General features: G+C 35.2%; 1 protein-coding gene across 1 annotated transcript in view; it reads left to right on the top strand.

Moving 5' to 3' along the window:
• Positions 1-12,000, top strand: part of KDM7A (lysine demethylase 7A) — a 65,424-nt gene that overhangs the window by 18,030 nt on the left and 35,394 nt on the right. The window contains exon 2 of the mRNA XM_051784745.1: positions 7,941-8,026. Within this exon, the coding sequence (XP_051640705.1) occupies positions 7,941-8,026 (86 nt within the window). The remainder of the gene's footprint in view (positions 1-7,940; positions 8,027-12,000) is intronic.

Genomic DNA, 12,000 nt, shown 5'->3' with positions numbered 1-12,000 from the left:
GGTTGAGGCCATTATGAATTAACCTGGACTGTGTGTCTCTTTCTAACAGTCTTACATTGTAGCAAAAATGTTGTTTAACCTCAGTGTGTACTTTTGCATGTAATGCTGTTTGGATTTTCTGAGCATGTAGTTCTTGGTCTTCAGTTGAACAGTCATTTTGCTTTATTTTGCTTAAATTCCTAATAGTTGCATGAAGTTGTTGTATAGAAAATCAACTTTCCACACAATCTTTTTATAGATGATTAGAAGTAAGAATATGTTGATTATACCAGATATTCAGTTATCAAAGTATTTTGTAAAAGTTATGACCCTTTCTTTCTTACCTTCATTCTAGCAATTTCAATAAATTGAACTCATTGTACTTAAAATCCAGATCTTGGATAAAAAGCATGTGTTAAGTTTCGAAAACATACCAGTTTGTTTTCGGACTGGACTGGAATTGTGGAACGAAAGAGCCAGTTTACAAATAATGCACCACACTGTTGTTTCCCTGAGATTTTGGATAGCATCATGATTGTGTTGAATATGCAGCTACATCGTAGATGTAGGTAGAAGGTTTTATTGTATTTGTAGCTGAATATATTTTATTATGTAACTTGATAGCTTTGTTCCATTGACCGTAATTTTCCTTTTGGGTGTCTAGTTTTCAGAGTCTGTTCTGTGGAGTTGAGTTTTCTTTGACAAGATTTTATTTATCTTAATCTCTATGCTTTGAGGGAGTGAAAAGCACTGTTACTTGAGAAAGAAATGATGTATACTAATTTTCTTTCTCAATGGAAAATTGTGCCTGAGTATTGCCATTAAAACTATCTTCTGAAAGGACAGCATTAGCATAGCTATCACACAAAATTTAATTTCGAAAGGTGGAGGAAGTTTGAGTCTTGGGAAGGCCCTTTGGAATTCAAAATAGGTCATATACCTTTCTGCATGTGTGTGTTACTGCAATACCTCATTTCTGAGAAATATTACATAATTTAAAAGCAATAGGTTTCCATTACATTAGGAAAGTCTAAACCTATGTAATGAACATTAGCATTTTTAATGTGCAATTTGATGGTTAATCGGAAGTAGACCGTGATCTCTTAGGACTTTGGAAGTATCAGAACAGATGTGTCCGTGCAATCAAAGGTCAGAGTTTTATGTATATTGTGGCACACAGCATTGTTATTCTTGGGATTCTTATCTGTGTTGTAGGATGATGCAATATTTAATAAGTTAGTATATTTTCAGGTGTTTTGAGAGTTGACCTTACATGTAATTTTTCTGTCCTTAAGAACTTGGTTGGTGGAATGTGTGTCAGTGAATATGTACTAAAACTAGGTATACTGTTGGGCCAACATGCATATATTTTATGCAAATCTTAAAAAATGTATTATTATTTTTTTTTTTCCTGGAGAAAATTAGTAACTTTGGGAGAGGGGAATGTTTGCTACATATAACTGTTATTCTGTTTTTCTATTTTTTAAATTGTTTTTTAAAGTGTACTTATGCATGTTCATTAAATGGTGTTTTGTTTTGGAAAGTGAATATGGCAAAGTCAAAAGGTCAAATATTTTTATGTTGTGTATTTTTTTCTGATTTATTTTAAGGCAGTATGGTTCTGTATCTAGTGCATAGAAGTTTGGCATTTCTCTAAAATTGTTTAATTGCCAAAGTAAATCCTTGTAAGCCTGCCGTGATTCCAAAACTGTTGCCATGCTTATCATGGCAAGGTGAAGAGATAGCTGGTGTTTCCTTTCACTTTCTCATGTTGCTTTGTGATTTCTTTTGGTCAATTTTGTTCCTTTGGTGTACCTGCATTCATTTTGAAGAGGGGGCTTGGAGGGGAAATCTAGCTAGTTTGAGGTTAAGGTTTTTAAAGCTCACTACATTTATTTTAAGTTTTAAACTGTTCTTCAAATAAACTTCAATTTTTAACTACTTTGATGCTATGGGATGATATGGAGCCTGTCAACAGTATTGTCACACTATGACTTTGCCTTTCTATTCCTAATGAAGTATTTTAATATTGTGCCAAATGAGTGGCAGATGTGGCTATTTGATTGTGGCAGAGACATCTTTAGAACTTCCATTGTTTAAACCTGTAAATATTGCATACTTGACATCCTTTTCCCACTTGGAAGGCAGAGGCTTGAAGTAAATGACCAACCAGAGTTCCTTAAAATTTACCAAACTGGCGTCCTATTCCATGCTTATCTTTGCATTCTTGGGATGGAATAAGAGAAGCTGTTCTTTGCATAACTTACAAGCTTGCTAATCAATTTTGGCAATAAATGCAATAGTATTTTGGGTTTTGTTATGCTCAAACAGATTAGGACTGAATGTAGCAACTGCAGACCTTGTTACAGGTAAAATGGAAATTTGTTATAATGCTTGCCTACTACTTACAGTGGTATTTGCTCAGTATACTTTACTGCTTGATTATTTGAAATTTGATAATAAGGCCTGATACTAAAAAGCTATATTGTCAGCATAAGATTGCTAAACAGTTGTCTCCTTCCTATGGTTTAGCAATCATTTTTAGAAAGACAAAACAGTGTAGAAATGAAATAACAGAATATTTTCTTTCATATATAATATATACATTTGCTAAATGACTGCATATAACTGTAACATGTACCTTTTTATTTATAGGAATCTTATTGTTAAGGCTTCTAAAGCCTATCTGAAAAAGTGAGTTGAGTGGCAGTTAGTTTCTTTTCCTTAGGATCAGTTTATTGAACTGACTTGTCTTGTGGCTCCCTGGTACTGGTGAGAGAAACTATGGAAGCCCATGGTCAGACAGTTGGAGGAAGGAGGGTGGGACCTTTCTTCAGCATCCACAGCTCCGCTCAGTTTAATGTTATGAGAAGCTGGACCCTGTGGTAGTGACTTCAGTTTTTGGACAATTAAGGCTGTCCTGTTACTAATGAATCTTTGCTACTTCTAGAAGTGACTTGTTCCTTTCCTCATTGCTGTTAAGATACAGTAGAGATTCAGTATCTGTATATCTTCTTGGCTGTTCTGTGGATTACTGGAAATTGAAAAACAATTTTGGGAATCTGCTCTGTCAGATGATAGGAAACATGCCATGCTCCTAAGTAATTGTCTATAGCCCCGCATTCCTGGTAAGAGGGAACATGCTCTGATACCTCTAGTATTTTTCCACTGTTCCAGGATTTTTGTTGATTTCTTTTTTTTTCCTGTTGGATGTCAAGACCTGTGCTTTTTTTCTCCTTTTACGGATAAAACCTGCAGTGCTCGCTGAGGCATAGCAAGGAGAGGTTGTGGGTGCTGATGCAAGGGTGGACATGAAGAGGATGTGCCGAGTTTTTGTTCAGAAACAGGATAGTACAGAAAGAAAAAGATTCTCCATAGTGTTTATTCAGGGAGAAGATAAGGGGATCTTGGAAAATGTAATGTTAAGTAATTTTATAGCTTGGAAAAGGTGCAAGGTTCTGCACCTAATCAAATGTACTAGCAAGAGCCACTAATGTGCATTTTTGCTGCACAATGAGAGCAAAAAAAGTCAGACTGTTGAGATCAGACTGTGGAAAACCAAGAGGTCTTGGGGCTTGAACTTAGTGTGTCCCAATAAGAAATAAGAGACTTAAAAAAACCACTTTGGCTGAATTTTGAGCTGTAAATCAATGCCTAGTTGTAAACCAATATCTATCCAACAATATCTGTTGAAGAAGTGGGCAAACATGCCTGTGATGGCCTGTCCTGTGAAGCTTATAGATCCAATGCATCATGCTGGTGTGCAGAGAAGTGGAAGCTGTTGTGGGAGACTTCTTAAAATGTACAAGTGCATCCAGAAAGATGAGCCTGTTAGATTGGTTTGTACATGCTACTCAAAGAGGTGAAAAAGGACCTTATAGGATTGAAGCAATAGGGGAAAGGAACAGAAGATGGAATCCAAGAGGATTGTGCTCCATGTACAGCCCAACATCTCGACAAATTAACTCTTTGCTGTTGATGGTGATTCATCCTTTTTCTCAGTCCTTTTATTAGATCACTGAGAATTGCTTACATCTCTCGGTTTTCAAGATTTATATTTTCAGTAAGCCTTGTGTACAGGGAATCTTGGAAATTTCCTAATTGGAATATCTTGCCAATTAAACTGAGAAAATGGACATTCGGACCACTCATTTTTTTACTTTGTAGTGCTACTTGTGTAATCATTCCCTTTTATACTTGGAATTTTATGTGAGGGTAGAGTACATATGGTACTTATCTTAAGAAGACAATGATGATAATTATAATAATTTAATAAGAAAATAATTAGTTTTTCAAGTAGTCATATCTCTTAAAGGACGCTGCAAATAAGACCTTGAATCAAGTGCTTTGAGTTTTTTTCTTAAACCAGGATTCTTTGTCTTACCAACAGAGGCAGTTAAGCAATCTCTAAAATGTTGTGGTCGTACTTGATAACATCAGAAGTAGGCAAGAGAAAAGCCAGATTGGATTGAAAGCAAGCAGGTATTAGATTTGGAAGGTGCAGCAGCCTGTGTGGTGACTGACATGGATCCAATACTTGTTTGTGTTGTGCTGCTGTAGGAGAAATGTGCCAGGTGCCTTGGGTGGCTCACAGTGTACAACCATGCAGTTTTATCTTAAGGCGTAATACTTCCTTTAAATGTTTTGGACTTTTGCAAATTCTTTGTACAAGACATTCTGGCATAATTGTGAAATAGTTGTTGAATCTGTCATGCTGAATTATCTGTACTCATCTCTTAAATTCTAAATTAATAACAATACTGCAATAGAGACCAGCTTTTGCAGGACTTTTTTCCGCCTGTGAAAGAAGCCTTATTTGCCCTTTACAGAAAAGCAGAGGTCCATTGGTACCTCTCAGAGATGTTAGATCATCCTCTTCTGGTTGTTTTTGATTTACACTTGCTGCTTTTACATTGCTACAAATATAATAATCAAATGGAAAGTTTAGACTAAATAAAAAATATTCACCTTCCAGTGAGATTTAAGTGTGGAGAATGGGTTCCTCCAACTTCTAGTAGCAAGAGATTCCTTCAGTTGCCAGGTACGGGCACGTTCCTGTGTGTGAAAAAACTTAGTAAGTTCCCTGATTCTTCTGCTGCCTCTTGCTGGCTCTGCCTTGATAGTAGACACCTTGGGGAAGTTATGAGTGTCTGACCACTCAGACTGATGTCATGGAATCTATTTTTAACTAAATTTTTCTACCTTACTACACCTTACAGAACATTTCAACTAATATTGGGCCTGTTTAGCCCTTCCACCTTCATGAACAGAATTAGGGATGTATTTTTGCATAGTCTCATACAGTTGTTTTTTTAATTAGTATTATTGTATTCTATTTTGTAATACTATAAATATTTCACTGTTCCTGAGGATTAGTCTACCACCTCCCTGCAGGAGATGAGCAATTTAAAAACTAGGTAATATATACTAAAGGCATTTCAACCCAAATGGATTGGGTTGATTGCAAGGTGAAGGGTAATAATATTTCATTCAGAAAAACATCAGTGGATTGGGAGTGTTGCTGTGTTTGACTATGTTAATGCTTTCCAGGCTCTCTGCTACCTCTTGGTGACCTTGCTTTGATGCTTGAGGTCTGAAGTTGCACTTACCACAGTAATTGATTGCTTGCTAGTAGCCAGAGTGATTAATGTCAGAGTCATCTATGTGTGTTGGAGAAAGGGACTCAGGAAAGTGACTTGCTGTGTGTGATTGATGGGCACTGTGGCATCCTTGGCAATGCTTGTTCCTTGGCAGTGCAGGTGCTGTCACCTCGTTTTCTATTTGCTTCAGTCAGACAACTGCTATGAGATTCACTTCCATGATGCCCAGTCAGTGTTTCGCCTTTCCAGTTAGTTCTGAGTTTACAGCATAAATAGTAGACTGAAAATGTTTGCATTCCTTATTGAATGGATATTCCAACTATTTTAATACCATTCCAGTCTCTGTACACAAAATCCCATGTGCCTTCCTGAAAGGTTATGGAGTTAATCAAGTCAGAAAAGTGGTTAGTGCTAAGCCTCAAAATAAAGCAGAAATTCTGTTACCTGTAGCATTTTATAAGAGATGATAAAATTAACATTCTTAAATAGAACATGACAAACAGTTGTCAAAGCTTGAAGGTATTACTATATTTTTATGCCAAGTTCTTACTGTTAGAAAGATAACCTGATTGGGGTGATGATGAATGTATCAGATAAACAGAAAGAAAAAGGATGAAATGCAAACTTGATCAAGATACAGTGGAACATAAATATCTTTAGCTGTTGAAAAATTAGAAGTTTAGCTAAAATAATGAGATTCCTAAGGATGTATAAAACCAGCCTTCTCATTTGGGGCTTTTAGAATGTACATTTAAAAACAATTTTCCTATAATACATAGGATTATGAGTCACTCAGCTATTCTATAAAAAGAGAGAGAACACAAGCAGAAGGAAATGGGACATGCATTTTTAAAGACTGCTTCTGCCTTCCTTTTTGTTTATGTGTCAGCTGGATTTTCAAGTAATAACAATTCCTGTAGTTGTGGTCTTAAAGCAGATGCTAAATATTGCAAGAATTGCGATGAACTATGGCAGCTGAGTTTTGTATTTAGATTTTAAAATAGTGTGCATATAAAAAAGCTATGTAATTTCTAAATTTCATGTGGTACGTACTGCATGGAGAAGTAGAACTAGCTGAATCTGTTTACAGAGTATTCAGAGTGATGTACTTCTCATTGAGAGTTGCATGGGAGATGCTCTTCAGTTTCAGATTAGATTTGCTCATTGTGCTTTCAGTGCTAGACTGCTTTGAGTATTGTTTTGGCAGCATGTACTGACACTTGCTGGAGCGTGTCAGCAGTTTGGCACTAGGCTGCTAGGGAAAAGACTTTGTGGAGCTGGATCATTTCAAAGCCTCAGTGCTTAAGCAGTCATTACACTTCTGATATGAAATGGGTTACGTGACTGGAGTACCGTTCAAGTTCTTATGTTACTAGAGTGCACTGAGTAAACATATCTAATTTTGGTGCAAATGTTCAGTGTTGGAGTCTTGCTTCTTATTGACTGTAAAGTCAGCAATTTTGTAAGTGTCCATAAACTTTTCAGAGAATGAAGAACTCTGCCAGGATTCAGATTTGACCAGCAAGCAGGGATTACATTTTTTTTCTTGAGAACTTTGTGCAAAAGCATGTTTTCTCCAATTAACCTCTAGTGTTTCAGCTTCTAAGAAAATGTACTTAATTTTGTCTTTAAAATTCTGTTATTTAGATATCAGTGGTGTAGATACTTTGTCAGGAGTATTATAAAGATTTCAATCTTAATCCCACTTTGACTTTTATTGGGGAAAAATGTGCGCTGGGAAAACACTACATCTGTCAAGTGCTCTTTAAAATACTTGTTACTATTTTAAACCAAAAACACTTCTACAAAGTTATTTGTGTGGTCACTTGTGTAACTTAGGAAGCTAGTACTAGTGTAACGATTTCAGGAAGAACACCAAAGTATTCTTCATTAATTTGTCTTGGGTGTAGGAGTCAGTTATGTGCTTTCTGCAGAAAAAAAAAAAAAAGAAAAAATTGCATTATATCTTCTACAAATTGACAGCACATGAACTTCAGATTTTTTTTAAACTCACTGTCTATAACGAAAATTGCATAAACTGTTTCCTGTAATTAGGATCAAAGGTATCTGGGGAGCTGAGAGGTAATGGTGTGTATATATTGTGGATTTGCTCACTTTTATAGAAATTTGATTCTTGTTTCCTTTTTATGATTTTTTTTTTTTAATGGCATTCTCTGTTCAGTGGTAAAGAAATTATTACTCGAAATTTATGTGGCAACCCAGTAGTTGAGATAATTTGGTATCTCATTATAATTTTGTGGAGTAAGCATGTTTTGATAAAACCCTAAGATTTAATTATTTTTAGCTTGAAAAATAAACCTTATATGTATTCTCATTAACATTTAAAAAATATTATTCCAGCTGTGTTGGGGTAGAGGAGCACCATGCTGTTGACATTGATCTATACCATTGTCCCAACTGTGCAATTCTCCATGGACCTTCTCTAAGTAAGTATGGCTTATTCAGATTTCATTTTACATGTTCAGACTGTTTTCTCTCCATGTACAATTGAAAAAGACCGTTCAGAAGAATATTCAAGATGAGTTTGATTATTTAGAAGGTACTGGTTCTACATGACTAACTCTGAGCTGATTAAAAACCCACAAAATAAACAAACCATCCTGAAAGGTTCCCTGATGTGGAGATGCAAATAGAATAAAATATAAGCCACCACTATAGATTAGAGAAATCAAAGTGCACAGAGCTAGAAGAAAACAATCTGGACTTGGCAGAGAGTGAGAGAATGAAAATTAGGGAATCGTAATTAAAAAAAAAAAAAAAGGAAAATAAAAAAGATGGCTTCAAGGTTCCTACATTTTAATTATCAAAATTCTAATACCATGGAAGACAACTTTGAAAAAATGTAGGAATTAGGTGTCCTACCTTTCGTGCTGATTATAGGCTATTTGCCACAACACTCTAGTGAAATCTGAGAATATGAACATCCTGTGAGCAGTGTTTGTTTGGTTGGTTTTTTTGTTTGTTTTTGCTTTTGTTTCCCCCCCCCTCCATTTATGTCCTTGGAAGTTACATAGCTCTGATTTGTAAACAAGTTTCCACCAAGGTCAAAATGAGTTGCTAGAAGAGTGTGAAACAGAGCAGCAAGAGACATCTCTGGTTCTCCTTCCAGTGGACAAATTTGCTATAGTGATGTGCAGTGGGAAAACGGAATAGTTTTTGTCTGTCTGTAACTACTGAAAGAATACTGCTTTATTCAACTCCATAGATTTTCCCCCATGACTTCTGTTCTCAAATGGAAATGGAATTGTAAAAAAATCTAAAAATTAATTTCATTTTTCCAACAATGAATTAAGTTTCTATGTTCAGACCGGAAAAATATGTATATGCAATGTGTACCTTTAACCTCCAAACAGTCGTGGTCATTTGTGTTTTCTAATGTGGATTTGTTTGTGTTTTAGTTTGGTGGTTTTTTTTCTCCTTGAAGGCCATATAATGATTTATAGTCAACAGTGACTTAAGATCTAGAATATTTTTCAAAGCTAAATTTACTTTACATTTAGAAATAAGTTTAAAACCGCTACACCCTCAGTGGTAGTCTTGTGGAATATGAACAAAATGATAGTGTCATTTTTTGATGTAATTAGTATATGTTGCATGATATGTATCTTGTGTAATATATGGGTTCAGGGTCAGTCTGAAAGGTAAGATAAATGCTGTTTTATGTGCTTGTAGTTTTTAGTACTCCAGTGGTAATTTTCAGTTAAAAATCTGCTTATTTCTCTTATAAATCAGAACACAAACAACAACCATTTCTTTCCCCACCTTTCTATCTCTTTTTTCCTATGGAATAGAGGGACTAGGAGGAGGAGTAGAAGAGGGATCATATCAGTAAATTTGAAACTTGTTTTCAGCCCATGACTTGGGAGAACTAGTATGCTTCACCCTGATGCCTGTGAATAACCTTTCTTGTAATGCGGAATTTGACAGTGAAATAAGAATGATTTTTATTTTGAAAGTTTTTTCAGGAAGACAAGAATCTGTGGTAAAAATTATCCTTATTAAGTTATATTGCTTCAAGTGTGTAGATCATCTAGATTTAATAGAAGCTTCAGACATGTCACTTACCAACCCAAGCAGAGGTGATATAATGAAATGTGTCTTCACAAGGAATTTTATTAATTGTTCTGAGCTGTCAGAATCAAATCTATGATAGTTTGTGGTTTGGGCTCTGCTTACTTCAGTGTTTAGAGAGACTGATAAAGTCTCATGACTTTTAAGTGTGGCGGCAATGTTCCAGAGTGCTTCAGTCATATGAAATTATGTACATCAGTAAAAAAAGCATTTTTATTTACTGCTTTGTATTCTAAAATCACTTTGTCTAAGAATTTTGAAAGAGACAAAAATTCAGCTTTGTAAGAGGGCGCAAATATATCTATGATTTCAACAGACATTAGTACATATAATCAAATAAGGTAGTGCAAAAAAATTACTTAAAATATACAAGAAACACATACTTTATAGTACAAATGGGTGGTTACTTTCAGTATCCTACAAAATTAATTGTGTAAAAGTTCCAATAATTAAAAGAAAGCTACTGCATAGTTAGATGGAAAGATCAAATTAACTGATCAGTTTCTTCATGCATTTCAAACAAAAAATAAATCTTGATTTGAAAGAACAACCATTTTATAAGACCTTTATTGAGAAGCTGTGTGTGTAAAATGCTAAATAATTAATCCTAAAATCCTAAACAATTAAAAAAGAACGATTAAAAAAAATAGTACTAAACTATGGAGGAGTTTTTTTAATATTATTTGGTTTAGAGTCTTCATATTATATTTTGTTATTTTCTAAGTTTTCTCAGTGATCCTGAAGTCTGAAAATGCTGTATTTACATGAATGCTTTGAGTCAGATCTGCAACCAGACTCTAGTGTCCAGAGCTTAGAGAGAGCACAAGATGTGGTGAATTAACAGGACTGTGTTTGTCAGGACATACTTTCTTAATCTGTTTTTTGATTTCTCAAATTCTGAAAATACCCTCCAACCTGTATTTTTTTTGTCTGTGGTAGTAATGTCTGTGCTTGGTCTGAGCTGACAGTATGAGATGATGTCCCAGGCCTTAGCAGTGTACTCTGTGGTTTACTGTATGCTCCTTAGAATTTTTCAGTCTTCCCATGGAAAAATTTCTCTTGTCTTTTTGGTCACTGGGAATCATCTGAAGTACCACTTCCAAGACTTGGAGCCTCACTGTGGGGTTGTTCACCTCTTGATGGTCCCCATTTGAAGTCTGCCATGTGGTGGTCTCTGAGGCAAGCAGTCCAGCAGTGTGAGAAGTCAGGGAATAGTGTCTGCCTAAGTAGATACAGTTGTTGGCCCATTGTTTTGAGGGTCTAAGGAATGTAATTACAAAAAAAAAAAAAGTAAGCTTTCTGCTTACTTTTCGTGAAAACTTGCAGCACACTCCTTTCTTTTTCTAACCCTCCCTGCAACTGTCTGGTGTACTTTTAGTGTGTATTTTTAGTGTTGTCGCAGCGAGTTTTGCCTCGATTTTCAGGAACACCAAGGGTGAACACTGGTTTCTTCCACTAGTTTGGAGTGATTGGGAGGGGAGGTGTTATATGTCCATTTCAACTTATGTAGGGTTTGTTTGTTTGTTTTAATTTGAGCATTAGGATCCATTTGGTTAAATTTTTTTTTTTTTTGCAACTGTTACTGTAATGTCTTAAGGGGTTAGAAAAGCTCTGCAATTAAGAGATATGTAGGCAGAGAAAGTTTTCATTATTGTTTTCCGTTCTTCAGTGTTCTCTTAGTTATGAAAGGATGATATATATTGCCAAATACAAGTAGAAGAATTACCTTAGTTCCTGATTTTTAGGTGTTGGAAAGACAGACTTTAGAAAGTCTTTCTGTGCTATAAAATCTCTTAAGCAGCTGTATCGCCTTACAATTTTAATGACCTGTTATAACAGCAGTGAATTTATGGGAAACTACTCTGTTGCAAATTAGTATTAGCTACTAATTTCTTGTATTATTATTTATGACTGAGAAAATAGCTTTGAAAACTTAATAAACCTGGCTTCATTATTTATGAAGTTTTACAGTGTTTGGATAGTTGGCTCATTAAGCAGCACTGGTTTTCAGTTTAGCAAAGAGCTATAAATGTCAGTTTATTCTCTTAAATGTCTTCTAAAGGGTACATGTCATGTCTGCAGGATACAGATCATCAGTAGGAATAATTACCTCTTATGTGTAATGATGATATGATGCCTGTTATTCCTATATAACCAATTGTTTTTTCTGGAGAAGCACCAATTTTTTTCTTTTTAGAAACTATTTTCTCCCCTCCTACATCTGTAGCTTCCTGTTACAGTTTTCAGTACTTGTTAGCACTTTTTTAGATTTTTGGGAGCATCACGACTTACGTAAACTTAAGAATGAGCTGTTCCATAAAGTTAAATT

The sequence above is a fragment of the Manacus candei genome, unplaced genomic scaffold (assembly GCF_025592945.1).
Source record: "Manacus candei isolate 608988 ecotype Guabito, Panama unplaced genomic scaffold, ASM2559294v1 h1tg000018l, whole genome shotgun sequence".
Lineage (NCBI taxonomy): Eukaryota > Metazoa > Chordata > Aves > Passeriformes > Pipridae > Manacus > Manacus candei.
Note: the sequence above shows the minus strand (reverse complement) of the source record. Positions and strands in the feature narration are given on the sequence as shown.